Genomic DNA, 21,805 nt, shown 5'->3' on the forward strand with positions numbered 1-21,805 from the left:
CTGGCTGGCTGCAAAGCTGTAAACAGAGAGTTTGACAGTTGACAGCTGAGAGCGATCCTGGTGCATTGATATGAACGATGAACAGACCATTTGACTGGAACGTAGCTAGGTGTAGCCTACATTATCACTGAACTTAGCTAGGTGTAGCCTACATTATCACTGAACTTAGCTAGGTGTAGCCTACATTCACACTGAACTTAGCTAGGTGTAGCCTACATTATCACTGAACTTAGCTAGGTGTAGCCTACATTATCACTGAACTTAGCTAGGTGTAGCCTACATTATCACTGAACTTAGCTAGGTGTAGCCTACATTATCACTGAACTTAGCTAGGTGTAGCCTACATTATCACTGAACTTAGCTAGGTGTAGCCTACATTATCACTGAACTTAGCTAGGTGTAGCCTACATTATCACTGTGCATTTTCACAAATTAATGGACACCCTGCAGCCAATCAGAATCGAGTATTCACCCAGACCATGGTATACGTTGAGTTATGAGGGGGTGGTAGGCCATTAGGGCTGTGAATCTTCACTGGCCTCATGATTCGATTCGATTACGATTCATCTGTCAACGATTCGATTCGATTCGATTAAACGATGCATCACGATGCATCGCGATGCATCTTAAATCGATGCATCACTTTTTCCGCAATAGATGATTTATTTTTTCTCACTTTCTTTTTTCTCACTGTGTGGCTACTTTTAAAATAAAAGTGCATTTGGAATTGCATTGTATTATGATCCATAATTAAAATAAACAACTGCATGTACTTACATTCTATTTTATTTGATTAATTTTTTTTTTTTTTTTTTTTTTTTTTTTTTTTTAATAATCGATTTTTGATATTTGTTAATCGATGCAGAATCGTGCACGTCCGCATCGCGATGCATCTTATAATCGATTATTTTTGACACCCCTATAGGCCATGTCTAACTCATTCTCTGCCATTGGCGTAATTGTACGTCATTTAACTCATTCATGGCCAGTTTAGGACTGCCAATATTTAGCACAGGCCAAAGATTTTCATAATTGTTGGTCATCTTTCAAGACCCACAGTAAATTATCTATTAGCACCAAAGTGATTTGCAATACCTCAAAATGAAGATGTACGTCTCTGGGTTCACCAGGGAAAAAAAAGTGAGCTTTTAGCTTGTTCTGTACTCTACTTATAGCCATTTATATACACCCTGTTTTCACCAAAAAGGTCTCTCTGAGAAGATAAATTGCAGAAAATGGCATTTTTGTAAATCACACAATCTCAGGCAGAACTCGCTCTCAATTCTTTTATTTTGAACTGTATTGACATCAGACATATAAATATTATTCGTTATGACACAAATGAAAAAAAAAATATATATATATATACATGAAGTGCTTTTTTTACATTCAACAATACAGTTTACTCAGTGTGAGTGAGTGTGATCATAGAATAGAATGCAGAGATCAGTGTAGTCTCTCTCTCACACACACACACACACACACACACACACACACACACACTCCTTACCGCGATATCATCCGGGTCCTGTCGCATTGGAATCCAGTCTTCCTCGCCCTCGACAGGAAAGTGGCCATGCTGCTTCGCTCTGTGTGAAAGCCATTTCTGTGGCGAGGCTGCTGTTCTCCTCCAACTCACACAGTTGTGACTCCGTCTCGTCTCTTTCGGGCTGGGACACAGGAACGGGGTCGAGGGACCAGGATCGATCATGTTGGTCACGGGTTTGACTACCGCGAACGATCGATGTCCGCTGCCCTGCAACAAGCCGATCAGCTCGTGCAGCGCACCGAGGGGCGTTTCAATGGCGTTTCTCCTCTCTGCACAACTTCACAAGGAAGCGCGTTTCTCTGTTTTCTGTTTTTCCTCCTGCTCATTTCAAAACAACAGCTGCGGTATGTGTTTGATCGCGTGTTGTCGTGTTGTCGGCTTTGTCTTTGTGGCTAGGGACCTGATAACATGTCACAGGCTGGGGAAGTGTTTGAACTACGCGCTGCACTAATAAAAACAAAAACACGTCAAACACGTCTTTGGCGTGGATGGCTATTCCTGATAACACGTCAAAGACGTCTTTGGCGGTGAATGAGTTAAGAGACAACGCTTCCCCACCGTTGACGCAAATGAGCGTCAATCCGTCTTTTCACCGCCATGTGATATGCAATAGATGGCGCTCTTGACCGCCTTATGAAGTGGTACCACACTTATATATATAAGTAGATTCCTCTGCTAGCCAGTTTTTCAGCATGGAGGTAGAGCATAAAACACGTCCAGCCTGGATCCTCAAAGCAATGCAGGACATGTTTAGGCCCGGGTACGGTGCATTGTTTGTTTGTTTGTTTATTTGTTTATTTAAGAAAAGGGACAATGCACATTAATTAACATGAGCATGTGAGTCCATCATGTAAATGTGCCAGATTTAGCCATACAGGCTAATTTTCATCTGCAGTCCCTGGCAGGTTGATGTTATATGTAAAACATTAACAAACACATGCAATAGTACAGAAGATACAGATCGACATAAGTAGACAAAAGCATATACCGTAAATTCCGGACTATAAGCCACGGCTTTTCCCCCGTTTTTTGGCCTTTTTTGGCCCCTGCGGCTTATATAACGGTGCGGCTTATCTATGGATTTTTTCAGCAAAAATAAAAATGAAAAACGGAATTCTCTCTTCTTTAGCACTCTTTCTAACTATAAATCCACTTCTGTTTTAATTTCCTCTCTTGCCCTCTTTTCACCACACCGCGGACACTGTGTGCACTGTAAAAAAAAACACAGGTGGTGTTGTGTTATGTTGTTTTGTTGAAATGTTAATAAATGGGAGCTTCCTCAAACAGCCATCTCTTTCCCGACAATCCCCTCTGTGCACGAACCCTTACATATGGTAATTAAACATTAAAACACAAAAAAAAAAAAAAAAAAAAAAACATTAAAACACCCGTGGCTTATAGTCCGGTGCGGCTTATATATGTAAAAAACAGTCAATTTTGCTGCTGCGGCTTATAGTGCGGAATTTACGGTAAAAGTGACACGAGCTCGTGACAGATTGACAGTCACTCAGCGCTGGATAATCTCTTTCACTAGAAGCTGGTAAACACACAGCAAACATTTCTCCTGTCACTTAGTAATCCGCTTTGTGAACCATCACATGGTGTCAATTTCAGCCGTCAAATATGCCCCCAGACCTCCACACACCGAGTACCAGGAAGCACCAGACCTCCACACACCAAGTACCAGGAAGCACCAGACCTCCACACACAGAGTACCAGGAAGCAGCAGACCTCCACACACAGAGTACCAGGAAGCACCAGACCTCCACACACCGAGTACCAGGAAGCACCAGACCTCCACACACCGAGTACCAGGAAGCACCAGACCTCCACACACAGAGTACCAGGAAGCACCAGACCTCCACACACCGAGTACCAGGAAGCACCAGACCTCCACACACCGAGTACCAGGAAGCACCAGACCTCCACACACAGAGTACCAGGAAGCACCAGACCTCCACACACAGAGTACCAGGAAGCAGCAGACCTCCACACACAGAGTACCAGGAAGCAGCAGACCTCCACACACCGAGTACCAGGAAGCACCAGACCTCCACACACCGAGTACCAGGAAGCACCAGACCTCCACACACCGAGTACCAGGAAGCACCAGACCTCCACACACCGAGTACCAGGAAGCACCAGACCTCCACACACAGAGTACCAGGAAGCAGCAGACCTCCACACACAGAGTACCAGGAAGCACCAGACCTCCACACACAGAGTACCAGGAAGCAGCAGACCTCCACACACAGAGTACCAGGAAGCAGCAGACCTCCACACACCGAGTACCAGGAAGCAGCAGACCTCCACACACCGAGTACCAGGAAGCACCAGACCCACAGAGAACATGAGAGTGTAACCCGCCCGTCCGCTCTCCATGCGGTGGTGAATTTCTCACTGGCTTTGCTGCAGAAACAGGCATGTATCTCAGCTTCCTGGTCAGAGACGGCGTTTTCGGTGAAAACGACGAAGTGTCAATAACTAAAGAACGCAAGAAGGCAGAAACAAACTATTTTCCCCATGGAAGTAGAGGCTTTGTTCTGTCTTATTGGGATATTTGGTGTTTACATCATAGGAGAAAATATTCTGTGGGTCGTGGAAAATCACTGAAAATGCTCCGAAACCCTGCCGGTGGCTGGCGACTTTTCCTTTGAAACTCTGGCGGGGAATGAGTTAAAAGTATCTCACAAAGCAAAAAGATGTGGGCACCCCTGGTCTAGTGGGTTCAGATTTAAAGCCAGAGTGAAGCATCTGCCATCAGGTATAATATGAAGATGACATGTGACATGTGACAGTGGGTCATGTGACATGTGACAGTGGGTCATGTGACATGTGACAGTGGGTCATGTGACATGTGACAGTGGGTCTCAAACATTTTGGCTTCACCTTTCCCTGGTTTCTGAATCCAAGTACCCCCCTTTACAGGACTACAACATTCTGCTTAGAAAACTGAAGAGAAAACTAGAGCAGATGATGCAATGAATGAATGATCACCCACCTTTTGAACAATATAACATTACAAAATAAGAAATGGAGTGAACGAGTTGCAATTAGTGCCTCCTGAGCAGATTTATTTTAACGTTTCATTTATTTTCTGAATTTATTCTTGCATTTTTAAATTTTCCCCTATCTCTCAAGTACCCCCTGTAGCACCGCGACATACCCATAAGGGGTACGTGTACCCCTGTTTTGGAACTTCTGACCTAAGGCATCCATTGGTACCAACCATGCCATGCTAGCTTGTCGGGGAGGGGGCTAAATAACATTCCAAAGTTATGCTACATTTTGGTGGGGAAAAATGTTTTCCATGGAGTCTCACCTCAAGATATCTGGATGAAAATGGCTTCTAAGGGTAATGAGCATGAGTAATGTTGCTAATGGCTAGTTGTCAGGTGTTGTGTCTGGGAGAGAGAGAGGGGAGAGTGTACATTTGAGCCACACCTTGACTGTTAGGCATGCTAGAGGTAGGTGTGTGTGTGTGTGTGTGTGTGTGTGTGTGTGTGTGTGTGCGTGCGCGCGCGCGCTGTGCTAACACAGGTGGATCCACTCGTCTCCATGTGACTCTATCCGCATTCCTGACAGGAAACTGTGATGGTGTGTGTGTGTGTGTAATGGTGTGTGTGTGTGTGTGTGTGTGTGTGTGTGTGTGTGTGTGTGTGTGTGTGTGTGTGTGTGTGTGTGTGTGTGTGTGTCTGCCAGTGCGCCTAATATTTTTATAGGACGCACCGGTGCACGTGGAAATTTGTAGCCTCTTTTTTTCTCTTGCACGCTCCTAAGCCATGTGCTTTTGCAAAGATCCGCCCGCTCTTGTGCCACAGCACGCTGTATCAATCTCTCCCCCCCTCATCAGGCACACACAGAAAGACAGGTAAATACAAAAAGAAAACGTTTCTTCACATTTGGCTCAAACGTCAAAGTCTGGACAGAAATGCATGTTGACTGCTCACTTGTTGGCGGAGGCATGTATCCGAGGTGCGGTCGTTCTAGTCTGATTGTTAAAAAGCGGTTGCCACTGATGGCAACCAAAGGCCAAGAATTGGGTGCCACTGTATCAAAATGGTTGGCCTGGCAACCATTATTGTCAAGTCCTGGGTTGTGGATAACCTGCACAGGTGACTGATGTATTGTTAGCTGGTTAGCTACAAGAGAAGACTGTCATATAAGAATGCTTTTGATTTGGAGGCCAGCTCTGTTGCCAACTGTTCTCTACCAGCCCTGCTAGGCTAGAGAAGCCTGGGACTTTACAAAATTCAAGCTTTGTTGTGAGAAACTCTGTCAGAATTCTAAACCAAGTTAGGGATGTTTTGAGTCTACCAGATGTTTCTGTCCACAGACCAATTTGTTTCAATCACTCTTTTTTGCCTCCATGGTCAGACAGAAACTACCATGCCTGGAGTGAGAAAGGTCTAGTTTCCATCAAAGACCTATACATTGATGGTCATTTTGCATCCTTTGATCTACTGAAAAGGAAGTTTGAGTTGCCCGACACGAACTAGCTTTTGATTATAACTCGGAGGTCACAAATTGCCACTTGCTACTAGGAAAAATCTAATAAAACAGTGCATCAACTCGGCGTTCCTACTCGCAAACTTGGGTATGATTTCTCAACCAACTAGTTGCTCCCAGCTTGTCATTTGACGTCATTTCAACATGGCCACCCACATCATATGCAGAGAGTTCCCCAAACTTTTGAGTAGCCAGTCAGATTGAAAAAGTAGCCAGATCATGTTCCAGTGGTCCTTTTCCCAATTAATAAACAAACCTCAACCATGAGTGTGACAATTGAAATAATACAAATAAACATTCTTACTGCCATTCAACTGCTTTTAAATGTCAATTTTTTCTTTTCTTTTCTTTTCCTGTCAACCATTTTATGTGAAGCACTTTGAATTGCCTCTGTGTATGAAATGTGCTATACAAATAAACTTGACTTGACTTGACTTATAAAGGCTCAATTTAATTATAAATAAAACAATATCCATATTGCAAAACACAAACAGGCAATGTATATTTTTAAGAACAAAGAAAATACTAAAAACTATGTTTCCCACAGGATTTGGAGAGATTGTGGTGGGTAGACCTTGCTTAGACCCTCTTGGGGGGTTCGGGGGGCTATGCTCCCTGTAAGAAAAATGTGTACATTTTAAACTAAATTGCATGAATCTGATTCACTTTGAGAACCAATTTAAGAGGCTAGGATCAGGGGTGGGCAATTATTCTTCATGGGGGGCCACATGAGAAACCCAGATTGTTGCCGGGGGCCAACAAATATTGTCATGCCGTAACCCAGGAACTTTGATGATAGAGAGGACCACAAAAAAATGTCCTCGCCACCAGAGGGCCAGATTTTGCTGAGGGTTGGGGGCCGAACGGCGCTGGCGCGGAAAAATTTGGGGCATTTGAAGTCAGGTTTAGAGGAATAACTCATTTTAAATTCACAGTTGTGATGTCATTATTCAGTCTTAAACACCAATATTTGATCCTTTTCTCACTCACCTATGTCACCACTTTCTCTCCCTGCAGGGCTTGAAATTAACTTTTTTGACCACCTGCCAATATGGCTGCTAGAAGTTACCAGCCAATTAGAATTTCCACTAGCCAATCTTTTTCTTCTTGAAATAAACCAGAATATGAGTGGGTTAATTTAAGCATAAGTATCAGTAAGTGGTCCGGAATTCTCAAAGCCTGTGTTGAGGGTCACACGAACAAAAATGCACTCTTGAAGCTGAATAAATCCAAAACCAACAAGTTAATTATTTACATTTTTTACTTAAATGTAGAACAGTCATTTCTTACACATGAGATTACTTTTAGCCTTTTAGTCATAAAGATTATTGAAAGATATTCCATATTCCAGACTGAAATGTTATAACAGAAGTGGAGTATTGGCCAGAATGACATGAACATTTGGACACTTTTTCAGCGGGTATCTTGTATTGTAAGAAAAAAAAGAAAATAATTTACAGTGTATAAAGTAACCGGTAGGCCAGAGGCCAGTAGGCGGAGAAATCGCTGGCTACCGGGGCTTTGGGAACTCCCTGCATATGGTGGGGGGGGGGTTGAGTGTATGAGTTTGAAATGCATTTTTTCGCACATTTTTGTTGGATAATGTTTGATTGGTGGGCCATGGGCTTTAGTGGACCTTCAAGAGAGGGGGAGTGACAGAGCAAGCGAGAGACAGTGTGCCGTGGAGAGACAGAGAGTGTGCCGTGGAGAGACAGAGTGTGCCGTGGAGAGACAGAGAGAGTGCCGTGGAGAGACAGAGAGTGTGCTGTGGAGAGACAGAAAGAGTGCCGTGGAGAGACAGAGTGTGCCGTGGAGAGACAGAGAGAGTGCCGTGGAGAGACAGAGTGTGCCGTGGAGAGACAGAGAGAGTGCCGTGGAGAGACAGAGAGTGTGCTGTGGAGAGACAGAAAGAGTGCCGTGGAGAGACAGAGAGTGTGCCGTGGAGAGACAGAGAGTGTGCCGTGGAGAGACAGAGTGTGCCGTGGAGAGGCAGAGAGTGTGCCGTGGAGAGACAGAGTGTGCCGTGGAGAGACAGAGTGTGCCGTGGAGAGGCAGAGAGTGTGCCGTGGAGAGACAGAGTGTGCCGTGGAGAGGCAGAGAGTGTGCCGTGGAGAAACATAGAGTGTGCCGTGGAGATAATGTGGTCACATACAACATTCCATGGCTGCTGTATGGTGGTTTGCTCATTGTGAGCAAGGACTCCAAAAGCTTTCCATCCCAGAGCGTGAGGAGAGTTCAATATCACTGAAACAATGTTGCGATTGTTTGTGTGTGTGTGTGTGTGTGTGTGTGTGTGTGTGTGTGTTAGGGATGCAAATTGTAAGGAAATTCCTGAATCCATCATCATAATGTTAACGAGCAATCAATCGATTAATTGTAATTAAAATGCCAGATTTACCAAACCATACGAAATGCGTTCTTTTTTTTACTCAATCAAAACTAGGGATGCACATTTTCCGCAAATTCCAAACTCGATCATTGGTAACGTTAACAATCAATCAATCGATTAATTGTAATTAAAAATAAAAATAAATCCAAACCATACCAAATGCATTTTTTCCTCAATAAAACGTTTATTTATGCAGCAGCAACTTATTGTATATTTCTCACAGCATTGCATAGCATAGCCTACGCTATGAAACACATAAAAACGTGGAGGCATAACTTTTTAAACATGTCAACATTTGCCCAGAATCCCCGTCATGACCGCAGGGGCTCACTTACCCACGCAGATTGTAAAGCGAGGTTACTCCAGGCGAGCCAATTTATCCGAATGAACACTGTTCTACTTGAACAGCATCTTATGACTTGTCTGAAAAGGGCTATAGTGATGTAGCTGAGTGTCCAGGTCCGCCTATTACTTACACTTTGTTAAAACAATAAACGAGAGTCAGGCTGTAACGTTATAACACGTTTCCACATTCATTCTCAGTTAGCGCCTAGCGTTAGCACTAAGCACACACCGGCTCTGTGGTCAACAACAAAGTCCCCCACTTCCTATTGTACGGCAACTCTCGAGGGGACAAACACAGAGCCTCGCATACACGCTGAACAGTCTGTTACAGTGATATCATTGCGCCCTCTGGAGGATCATTGAAAAATGATTTGAAAACACCATCTAATGCACGTTGCTTTCATGTTTTGTTTTGATCGAGTAATTTTTCTTTGCTCGAGTAAATCCTTAACAAGCAAGTAATCGAGTTTCAATTAATTGTGTGCATCCCTATTCAAAACCCTTTATTTCCACAATAGCAACATAGATATTGTCTATTCCCAAAGCATTGCATATCTAGATATATTCACACTAGATATATTCAACACATCTGTGTGGGCTTGAAGCCGCGCACTGCATTTAGGGGGGCGGGGCTACAACTCACTTTAAACAGCGTCGCAGCTCCTCCTCACACTGAGCAGATGGGGAGTTGAGGCAGCTGAGACAAGGCAGGACCAGCCAACTTCTCTCAGTGCAGAGCATTGTGCTTGTCATTGTGTTGTATGTGTAACGTTCCACAGAGCATTGTGCTTGTCATTGTGTTGTATGTGTAACGTTCCTCAGAATTACAGTGTTTACAGGTGACATTATTTTCTCCTAGTTATATAGATGACTGTCTGGTGATAGTTATATAGATGACTGTCTGGTGATAGTTATATAGATGACTGTCTGGTGATAGTTATATAGATGACTGTCTGGTGATAGTTATATAGATGACTGTCTGGTGATAGTTATATAGATGACTGTCTGGTGATAGTTATATAGATGACTGTCTGGTGATAGTTATATAGATGACTGCCTGGTGATAGTTATATAGATGACTGTCTGGTGATAGTTATATAGATGACTGTCTGGTGATAGTTATATAGATGACTGTCTGGTGATAGTTATATAGATGACTGTCTGGTGATAGTTATATAGATGACTGTCTGGTGATAGTTATATAGATGACTGCCTGGTGATAGTTATATAGATGACTGTAGTATGAGACTACATATAGTTGATAGAAAATCAAGTACATTTCATGTCTTCGAGCAAATCCTTAAGTAATCCATCTTCGATTGGTTGTTTGCATTCCTTGTGTGTGTGTGTGTGTGTGTGCGTGTGTGTGTGCGCGTGCACGTGCACGTGCGCGTGCGCATGTGTGTGTGTGTGTGTATGTGTGTATGTGTGTTTGTTTTGTATTTAGAAATGGAGAGGTCTAAAAATACTCTCTCTCCTCCATCCATCCATCCCTCTCTCCCTTTGCACAGGAAGTTGTTCTATTTATAATTTTAAACACTCATTTCCTGTTTCACACATTCTCATTCAAACTCAATCTCTCTCTCCCTCCCTCTCTCTTTCTCTCTAGGTGCAGTAGAGTCTCACTGCTGACCAGAGAAATACTGCGGCCGATGGATCATCCACTGACCGACTGACCTACAGACAGACAACTCTGTGAATGGAGACCACCACAGAACAAGGTGGGTCTCCTTAGACTTGTGTGTGTGCGCGCGCGTGGGTGCGTGCGTGTGTGCAGGCGTTGCGTGTAGATTCAGGGTGTATTCACACCTATCTCGTTTGGAGCAGTTGTTCCGAAACAGAGAGCGTTTTCCCCCTTGGTGCGGTTCGTTTGTGGGAGTGTGAACACAGCAATCGCACTCGGATGCGGGACAAAACAAGCGGACGGAGATCGCCAAGAAAGGGTGGTCTCGGTCCGCTTTAAACAAACTCTGGTGCGGTTCATTTGTGGTGAGAACGTGATCCGACCTCGATCCGACACAACTGCAGGAACCCATGCGCATTTTTGGATAAACCAGCTGCCGTAGTCAGCTGCGCTGTGCATAATGGCCTGAAGAACGAGCATTTTTATCGTTTAAAAACAACACCTTCATTCAGATCTTACCCTGCTAGCCGGGCGCTCCTAAATTCATATCCTGTTTTGGCGACTTGTGAAATCATCACATCACATCACATCAGCAGTTTGAACTCGATCAACCTATCTGGTCTCCATTAAATAAATGAAAACAAGTCGTGGTAATCCAACCGATTTTCTGTTTCTAACCCCTCCCCCTACCCTAACCTTAACCCTAAGATCTCAGAACGTTACCATTTTACAATTTTCGAGCCGAAATTGTAACATAGCAACGTTGGTCCAACTCCAAAACGTTGTTGCTATTTTACAATTTTCTGTGAGACTGTTGGGTAATCAGAGCCAGCCTTCTTTGTGATAACTTTCTCCCTCTCTCTCCCGATCCCTCCCTCTTTCTTTCTCTCTCTCTCTCTCTCTCTCTCTCTCTCTCCTCGCACAGGCACACCCGACATAGCCTACAATGTAGGTCTAACAAAACGCATTCTTATAATCATATAAAATCTCTGGGAATTATGTTTTCCATCTCGGGAGGCTATTAGCCTACCGGAGTGTCTCCTGGCCAATCCAGGAAGTTTGACAATACTATTTGGACTGCTTGATTTGTGGCTGTGTGAACACAAACGAACCAAGGCACAAATGCAACAATTGTATCAATTAAGTACCTGAATCGAAACAAAGCAAACGACCCAGAGGTGTGAATACACCTTCAGTCAGTTCTCAGTCTCAATCCGCATCACTCGACTACGGACTCAGGGCCGGTTCCAGAACAAGATGACTAGGGATGCATCCTAGATACTGTAGGAAGGGGTGCAGATGCCCGGCCCCTGAAAAATTTGACGTTATTTTACTAAAAAGTAAAAAGTAGAATGATACCACCCAAGCAAGAATATTTCAAGTGTTTCAAGTGATTTACTGAAATATTTGGACCATATCATGATAATACAATTATCTCAACCTTAAAAGGTTACATATAGGTGCCAAAAAGCCATACATTCACATCAAAGAACAAAGAAAAACAACAATTATAATTCAAGTTTAAACAGTAAGTGTGCAGCTTTTTTTTTTACTTTTCAACTGAGCATGCAGACAATTAAAATAAGGGTGCAATGCATGCTTTTGCACCCCCGTAGAACCGGGCCTGTAGGGACTGAGAACTTTCTCCCGGCTTATGTTGTAAATACTGTAGAGATTAAACGTATGAACATTTCATATCACGATTATAGAGACCAAAAATGTTCACAGTTTTTTTTCACAGTATTGTTCAAATGTGCACTGTAATTCACTGAAATAATTTCACCAAGTTTTATATTGAAAACTCAGACCCAAAACGTACTGACATTCCATCCAAATGTATCGCACCGAACATCTGCAATAGAAAATGCGAAATAATGCACGTTTCCATCCCCTGCTATATGAGGGATCACGGTGTTGGTAAACAAACGACTTCTGGGGGCAACTGCCGTTTGTACTTTTTACTAAATTTTGACATTTTAAAACTGCAACAGTTCACACAACTTACACTACATACTGTAGACGCTTGAGCTACTTCTGCTAACACTCATAGAGTCAAAATATAAGTGGTGTGATGTATACTTTTTGAGATATTAACGTTTGTTTGGCACAGCTTTTCAGCTTTATTTCATAGCACCCGGAAGTGCTTTTTTGTTGTCGTGATGTCACGCTTATTCATCCTATTATGCAAATATAGAGCTGTCAATCACCTCGTGTTTGAGGATATCTGCCTCTGCTACTAGACCCGATACGTGCCGTCGTCTTGCAGGCAGGCAGCGACCAAGCTTAAACACATCTAACGTCATTTATTTAAAGTTTCTTGATGATCTACAACAGGGCTATTCAACTGGCGGATGAGTGCTAAATAATAATAATAATAATAATAATAATAATACAATTAAACTTAATTTACTTATTACACCCAAATGGTTGTTTTTCAGATGTGATGCAGCTAAAGTGAGCTAAACAAGTCAGATGCGCTATAAATGTTTTTCAGGAGATGCTGTGATGTAGCCACAAGAAAGGTGCAATATTAATGTTTTTTTCAGGATATGGCGCTGTGATTATAAATGGTTTTTCAGGAGATGTGTGATGTAACTAGCTAGGTTCTATACAAGAAATATGGTTAAAATGTTTACAGTAGTTTTCCTTTCTTGCTACACTACAATGTTACAATGCTGTGACGTACAGTAGCTAAAGATAAAAAATACAATATTCATAGTTTTTCATGAGATACTCAGTATTTAATAGTGCTAGGTTCTAAACAAGAATGTTGTTTTACTTTCCTGATGCACTATAATGGCTCATTTCCACCACATTTTACTGCCCTGCACAGCTCGTCACCACTCGGCTCTAATCGTTTCGGCCCGATGGACGTTTTGCTTCCACCGCGGATCATCTGCTGTCTATTTACTATTACTTACCTTACAAGTGTGCCTATTTAGTGTCTATTTACTATTACTTACCTTACAAGTGTGCCTATTTAGTGTCTATTTACTATTACTTACCTTACAAGTGTGCCTATTTAGTGTCGGCACCGACATGTCATGTTTTGCAGTGAGCAAGGCAACATGAAACTGTGTGGTTTTTGAATGGAGAGAGAAGATTCGCTTAATTTGTTTCCACTGCATTTATCGCAGTTACCTTTTATCGATACGCCAATTTTTCCACCTCCCCCAAGCGTCAAAACTTTTTAACAATGTTTGGTTTTCTTTTTTTGCAGCGTTTCCACAAAAACAGGTGGATGGAAACCCAACTTATGATACACTTTTTTATATCTTATATAGGTATTCCCGGCTGCTGTATGTAATCCATATATGACGTTATTCCATTGCATTCAAATTAATCATCGATATTCTCTAAAACAGATAAATATCATCAGTATATATCATGCTAAGCTACATAACTGCTAACTACAGTGAGTGAACCCTGCAAGTCACCCGGATGTACTATTTCTTCTTCGTCTTCTTCTGTTCCACCGTAAAACCAAACAGAAGAAGAAAATAAGTACATCCAGGTGACTTGCAGGGTTCACTGCAGTGTAGTTGGCGCCCGTATGGAGTAACATCATATATGGATTACATACAGCAGCCTACATAGAATACCTATGTGACGGACAGCAAACAGAGCAGGCTGTGCCACACCGGCAGCACAGAGGTACGTTAGATCAGGGGTTCCCAACCTTTTTTGTGCCAAGGACCGGTAGATACATGGAAAAAAATGTTGCAGACCGGTTGTCGATTTTAATGGTTTTAGTTACATATATATTTACTCACCAGGTGGCGACAAAGGTTAAATAACAGCCTTTTGTGTTGTGTTGTGTTGTGCTTAGGGATGTCGACGGTTAACCGTTAACCGTTTAACCACCGACAACGTCATTGGTCGGTTAAGCATGTCGGTCAAACGGTTAATTTGCATATTAAATTGGCATACAACGTGTTGCCAATATGGTGTTTTTTTTCCTCCTTCGCGGTAAGCAACAATGTTAACGTAGCCTAAGTAGTTACTGTAGCAGCATTATATAGGAATTAAAAGCTCCTGCCACTGCCAGAACAACATTCATTTAGAGAAAGGCTTTTCCAAATGCAAAAGCAGTGTGCATTGTCAGCACTGACTGCCCCTCTCACTGTCCGCCTCTCCCCCCGCATGCGAGATGTGCTCTGTGATAAACTCAGCTCCACACATGCGCCACACCCCCGCCTCCCCTCTGCTTTGACCAGACGGGAGAAGACTCCCTGCCCTGTGCAGACTACAGCGAGCCTGTCAGTCATGCTCCTTCTGTGTTCCAGCCGCTGTCATGAAACCATGACGTTACTTTCAATTACGTGTTTCAAAACAAGCTGCGTCTTCCACATCGATTCACTGAGGAATCCACACTTTTACCGTAAATTGAGTTCTCTCTGGGTCTGTCTGTCTCTCAGGTGTAATAATCCCACAACGATTACAGCAAGAGTGAGAATGCTCTTCTAAACACATCGGCTATTAATATATAATTATTTCTCTGCATCTCATATTAGATGGGTAAAAAGTTTGGACAGACTGCTTCATTTGTTCATCCTCCCGAGTCCCACAGTGCTGACAGCTGTCAGCGTGCAGACTTGCTGCACTCGTCATGTCGTGCAGCCGGACACAGAGCGCATAATAGCCACCTACAGCCCTCGTCGCAGATAAAGAGAGAGAGGGAGAAGGGTGGAGAGAGAAGCAAACTATTTTTTGCAGATCTCAAAAGCAGGTAAACCACTGTTGAATTTTTAGAATGTCGGAAGGAGGAGAGCGCAATGAGCGCTTCGTCAGTGCGCCCTGCAGCGTGAAGGCTTGGGGCGGTGTCGATGTGCTCTTCAAAGTGGAAATTCGTTCAATTAGCGACACGTTTCGTTCTGAGCTTTTAAAATTAGTTTCTGCTGGTTTTATTAGACTATTTCCGACACCTGCAGTAAGATAATTCATTTAAGAATTGTGAGCGTGAGTATGGGTTTTTTCCCTCCGTATTTCCCCCTTCTGCAATGCGTGCAGCTCCTATCATAGCCTATCGGAGGAATGTTTTTGTTTAGATGGCTGGAGGATTCAACTTGTCTTTTCGTTTTGTTAATGTGTTTTCTTCTGCTTGTAGATGTAAAAATAAACGCTTTCTAATGAAAAAAAATCAAGCATTTGTTGTGGTAATGGTTTAATGTGGCACAGACAGTCAAATAGCGCATTTTAATCTTCTCGGTTAACCGACAATTGTCGGCTAATGAAGGTCGGTTGTCGGTCAAGAAAAATTATGATTTTCGACATCCCTAGTTGTGCTGTATGTAGCCTACAGTATTTATGTTTAAACTACAAACATAAATAAACGTAAACTTGAAACTATGTTTCAACTACCACACACAGCCTATAATATTATAGCCTATGTTTATTTAAAAAACTTTTTTTTTTTTTTTTTTTTTTTACCGGGCTCGCGGACCGGTACCAGTGGTTGGGGACCACTGCGTTAGATTGCTCTCATCTTGTTCTCTCTCTGATATAAAAAGCATATGACCCGCTGTGTGTCGGAAAATAAGCTATTTACAAGACATAAATACAGGCATTTCACATGTCCGGTTTTCCTCGTTTTCAGATCGCAGTTCAAACTGATGATCGTTTCTGCTGATGCTAATCACACCAAAGTTGTCAGGGTGACATAAACATCATATTTAAAGCTGGAAATAAGGTCCAGGGTATAAAAAACCGGAATTCTCCTTTAACAGGGGAGACCGATCACACCAGCCACATCACCTTGCCTTGCCCCGCCACACTGAAGTGACGCTGCACGTGCGGTGTGCTGCAGCGATAGTTTCGACGTCTGGTCTATTTTTCTCAGCCAGGCATGAAGTTAATGCAAGTTGTGAGCGTGGGCAGTGCTGGGCAAAACAGAGCGAGGCGTGAAGCAAAACAGAGTGCTTCTGGTGTGAATGACAAGGCTCCTGCTCGAAGCTTCCGTGAAGCTCTGCTTCAGCACTGCTTCTGAGATGCCTATGGTGTGAACCAAGCCTTAGATTAGCTCTGCTTGTGCTCAAACTCAAAAATATATCATTGAGTTGCTTGGACAGATTTCCTGCCCTCACAGTCAAACTGCTTCTGTGCGCTTGTGAAACTTCTGCTTTTGGATTTCTTCTCTGTGGTCGGATTTTTTGCAAGCATAGAGTTTGAGCACCAGCAGAGCAAATCTAAGTGCGAGTGGGTGGGGCTATTTGAGGGTGAGGGTGGGGTTTGAGGGAAAGCCTTACAAAATGAAATCAATATATCATGCTCTCAAATTGATAGATCAGGCTCTTGAATAAAAATAGGGAAAACTCTCCATACTTTGATTAATTGGTTGGTTGGTTGGTTGGTTGGTTGGTTGATTGATTGATTGGTTGATTGATTGGTTGATTGGTTGATTGAATGATTGAACGATTGAATGATTGATTGATTTGTTGATCCGTAGGTGGTGCTGCACGTGGGTCAGACTGGAAAGCAGCCTGTCTGCGGCGCCGTGCCTGGGCTCAGAGCAGAGACTCAGAAGCAGAACCAGAAGCAGGCCCCCAGGGGCCCCCACAGGCCCAGAGGGAGGGGGGCACGCCGGGCCCCTCAGAGGAACCAGGTGGGCTGAACCTCATTGGCCTTAGAGGTGCAGTGTGTCATACTGACCACATGACCCAAACTAATAGACAGCCAAAGTCATGTCCTCTTCAGGGTTAGGCATTCGAACCAAGGGATTTCATCCACCATTTATTTTTCCATAGGCTCTTTTTTTTATTCTTATATATATATATATATATATATATATATTAGCGATTCAGCTGTATTTAGAATCAGAGACTATAGAACATTTCTCCTGATTCTAAATATAGCTGAATTGCTTGATTTGACCAAGTAAAACGCATTTCATGAAATTTCTATGGAAAAATAAATGGGGAATGAAATCCCTTGACTTGTATGCCTAACCTGGAAGAGGGACTGACTTTGGCAGTGTTGTGCATGAATGCGCTAATAGAGCGCCGCTCACTGGGCAAGCTCATTATCTTCATGAGCGGTGAGCTGAGCACCTTTTTGCAAATCCATGAGCGTACAGTGAGCATCGCTCACACCTTCGGGACGGCTTTAGCTCAGGAGGTAGAGCGGGTCGGCCAATGACGCAAGGGTTGGCGGTTCGATCCCCGCTCCCTCCCAGCTGCTGTCGTTGTGTCCTTGGGCAAGACACTTAACCCTCCTTGCTCCCGATGGTGTGTAGGCACCCTGCGTGGCAGCCTGCCGCCATTGGTGTATGAATGGGTGAATGTAGACTATCTACTCATTGTAAAGCGCTTTGGATAAAAGCGCTATATAAATGCAGACCATTTACCATTTTACCATTTCACACCTGAGGGGTGAACGGCCCTCTTAGCATTGACAAACGTAGGTCACAACTTCCTGAGTAAAGGGCTCAAACTGCCACTGAGAGACCAAAAGTAGTTTGAGTCACGCTCTTTCCACGCCGGCACCCATTTTGAAATCCATTGCCCGGGTTCATTCACATTAATGCACAGAAATGCGTCTTACTACAATAACGTTAGCCATTGAGCTAATAGTGATAGCCTAGCACCTAACAGAATGTTATTATGTTTAATTATGTTTAAAGTATGTTCATGCCATTTGCACATATGTGCAGTGAATACGCCACTGTCTGTGGCCTGTCTTACTGCTTTATTGCTTGTTGCCTCTTGTTTTTATTTTTTTATTTTTTATTTTTTGCACTATGTTGTAACGGAGTCTACAGCACAAGAATTTCACACATGATACGTGTACTAGGGAGTGACAATAAAAATCTTGAATCTTGAATCTAATGGTGGCTGTTATAGACCGGAAATGCCGGAATGGATTATGGGATGAGTAGTTTCTTCGCTCCTACGATATAATACGTATTGTACACACGTGTGTACCCTCAGCAGTTTTTTCAACTCTGAATCAATTGTTTTATGGTCACGATTCTCTTGAAGACCAGTTGGCTTGGTTCCAGCCTTAAAACTCTAGGATTTTTCAAATGTGATGAGAAAAATCCAATTTATACGTAGTTTAAAGCGAAACATTTAAGCTGTGATAAACGTTTCATCTACTGTATGTGGATGTAGAAAGCTCTGCTTTACCTGACTCCCTCTCTCTCTCTCCCCCTATTTCTCTCTCTCCCTCTCTCTGTGTGTGTCTCTCTCTCTCTCTCTCTGTCTCTCCCTCTCAGGTCGAGTTCCTAATAAGATCACCAGTTGGCTGATTGAGTGCAGGTAGGCTTATATAACTGACAGGCATGCTGCTGTTTGCCCTGCACCGGTGGATATAGTGTGTGTGTGTGTGTGTGTGTGTGTGTGTGTGTGTGTGTGTGTGTGTGTGTGTGTGTGTGTGTGTGTGTGTGTGTGTGTGTGTGTGTGTGTGTGTGTGTGTGTGTGTGTGTGTGTGTGTGTGTGTGTGTGTTTGAGAACAGTGTTATCAGCTACTGACGTAGAAGAACAAGCCAACGCCTAGAGATACAACAGATAGAGCTGCACATGCGCGCACACACACATGCATACACACACAGCAAAAGGAGAGAAGTATAGAAAGAAGGGAACAACCCAACACCCATGATACAAAAGAAAAGAAAGAAAGAGAGAAAGAGAGAAAGGAACATGACGTAATAGACATAGACGTACACTTTATAAAGTATGGTCGTACAGGGTGTTCCCGTAAAGCGTCGCTCGCCGGATAAATCTCCGCCTAGTGGCCTCAGTCTGATCGGCTATTTTAGATTGAATTTGGGTAGGCATGCTGTATTCACTGAACAAGCTGGCACGTTTTAAAGGAGAATTTCGTTTTTTTTTAACCTGGAGCCCTCTCCTCAAATTAATTATTATCTGACGACTCACCCAGTGTTCTCCGCAGTGATTTGGAGCGTCGTAGGCGTTGTTGTGATCGAAATAGTTCTCCAAGCCAGTCCTTGAATGCGCTCCGTCGGGGCCACATGGCAGCGTGATGTTCCTCCATGTATGTATGTCATTCGGGGTGAGTTTCACCAACTCTCGTCAAGTCCCGCGAGACTTTCCTGCCGGCTGGGCTGTGTACTGACTTGACGAGAGTTGGTGAAACTCACCCCGAATGAGGAAATGAGATCCCTGTAAAGAGTAGTGGAAATAGCCCAGGGGTGAATAGCAGTCTGATGTTTCTTTAGGGGTCATATAATGACGATATGGGTAGAACACGGGAAGAAAACTGTCTATTTACATGGAGGAACAGCACGCTGCCATGTGGCCCCGACGGAGCACATTCAAGGACTGGCTTGGAGAACTATTTCGATCACAACAACGCCTACGACGGTCCAAATCGCTGCGGAGAACACTGGGTGAGTCGTCAGATAATAATTAATGTGAGGAGAGGGCTCCAGGTAAAAAAAAAAACGAAATTCTCCTTTAACATGTAAAAATAGGGACAGCAAACAGTCAAACCTGCACCCCAAAATAAATATTTTTATAATATTCATAAAACCCGAAGTCGAACTTAATAAGGTGACGTGACAAACGCGGACTCTCTCTCTCTCATCTCCCCGACCTGATGCAGCTCTCTGGCTGCACCTGCTGCTTGTTAAGAGCAGACACCTGCAGTAGTTAAGGATCGATGTTAATGAGCAGGTGTTAATGAGCAGGCGTTAACGTGCAAAGTGAAAGGAAAAAAAAATCCATGTGGAGAAATGCAGTTTGCGACGTCCTAGCAGCTCTTCAGGTACAGCAGCTCGTCAGGTAAAGCAGCTCGTCAGGTAAAGCAGCTTGTCAGCCTTCCTTGGGTTTGTTCATAAATTCATTCTGAAATGGTGGTCAGAGATCCAGTAGGATTTCTGTGGTTAAGAAATCCAGTTTGAGTTGGTGGATAATGAATACAGTATGTGTTTGGGGGCTCCAGACAAAGGTCTTGCATTTCACCTTTTCTCCAAATTATCGGCAGTAGAACGAGCTTTTAATTCTTAACCGAGGCTATATAATGCTAGTTTAATGAATAATAGTGCATCACATTTTATTTGTTATATGTTGTGAGTAAAATCTGTGATGGTTTGTCCTGTTTGAAATCAAATGGTCAGATTGAATTGATGAAAACAACCATTTAAATAAAGCAATTTCTGTTTTATTTTTTATTATGTGCTGTAATATTTGGCACAAAGTACTTGGTTTAGTACTACTAGATAGATAAAGATTAGTGCTACCAGTGGAAAAGTTTGTCCTTATTTTAATGTCCACACCCAGCTGGTCCTTCAGTGCGTAACAACAATCCTAACAGGGCCTTTATCTATACTATAATGACGATAGCGTCTGTCTGTCTCTCTGTCCTTCGCGTATCTCGAGAACCGTTGGTCGGATCGACTTGAAACTCGGGGGGTGCGCTGATGGCGACCCGACAGAGTGCAGTGCCCTGTTTCCGTGCGATTCGGATGTGAAACACGTTCGATATTAATACATTTGTCTTCAATCAAGCGTGTGCTCCTTCAGCCCTGGCTGATCTGGGCTAAGTGAGAAGTGTCCACACTGCTGTGAGTACAGTCGTTGAGAGAGTGAATGGTGCTGTAAGTAGGGTCGTTCAGAGTGATTGGTCGAGAAGGAGGGGGGTTAAGTAAACACTGGAGAGAGGACAGCCTGAAAGCAGCAGAGAATAGTAGGAGAACATGTATTTGTAAGCTGAATAAGCAGCATTAATATTCAAGTTCGTCATGAATAAAATCAAGGGGAAATAATCAGTAGAGCTCAGTGATCTTAGTTAAGTGAGATTTTTACGTGGCTATAATGGTAGGCTATAATGAGTCACGCATTCGGAAATAATATCCTCTAGGGCCACGCCACTTTGGCACTTTCGGGAACCCCCATCCTGTGTAAGTAGGGTTCCCAGAGTAAAACCTGGCCATTTCCACCACTGCTTATGGATGAGCATCATCTGCTGCATGCCATCGAGAACCGTTGGTCGGATAGACTTCAAACTTTGGGAGTGTGCCCTATTGTGCAGTGCAGTGCCCTGTTTTCGTGCAATTCAGCATAGCGCCACCTACTGGCAACATAAAAAATGCTGTTTATCTCAAGAACCGTTCGTCCGATCGACTTCAACTTTGGGGAGTGCGCTGATGGGAACTCGACACAGTGCAGTGCAGAATGTTGTGCAATTCGGCACAGCGCCACCTATTGGCCACACAAAAAGTGGTTTATCTTGAGAACTTCAAACTCGACTTCAAACTCGAGGAGTGCGCTTAGGGGGACTCAAGGAAGTGCAGGGAGCTGAATTATGTGCAAGTTGGCCTAGCGCCACCTACTGGCAACACAAAAAGCGCTTTATCTCCATAGCCATTCATCTGATCGACTTCAAACTTGGGGAGTGTGCTCCTCGGAACCCGAAGTAGTGCGGCGCTGAA

The 21,805-nt window shown here is 43.4% G+C and overlaps 1 protein-coding gene across 2 annotated transcripts in view; it reads left to right on the forward strand.

The window, feature by feature from the left end:
* The window catches only part of itprid2 (ITPR interacting domain containing 2), a 108,794-nt gene that overhangs the window by 3,452 nt on the left and 83,537 nt on the right, over positions 1–21,805 (forward strand). Inside the window, exons 2-4 of one of the 2 annotated variants that reach the window (XM_083639327.1) lie at positions 10,402–10,513; positions 16,862–17,017; positions 18,629–18,671. In XM_083639327.1, coding sequence (XP_083495453.1) covers positions 10,492–10,513; positions 16,862–17,017; positions 18,629–18,671 — 221 coding nt within the window. In that variant the 5' untranslated portion in view covers positions 10,402–10,491. The remainder of the gene's footprint in view (positions 1–10,401; positions 10,514–16,861; positions 17,018–18,628; positions 18,672–21,805) is intronic. The other variant, XM_083639328.1, reaches the window with a different exon arrangement.

The sequence above is a fragment of the Poromitra crassiceps genome, assembly GCF_964638095.1.
Source record: "Poromitra crassiceps genome assembly, chromosome: 6".
Classification (NCBI taxonomy): Eukaryota; Metazoa; Chordata; class Actinopteri; order Beryciformes; family Melamphaidae; genus Poromitra; species Poromitra crassiceps.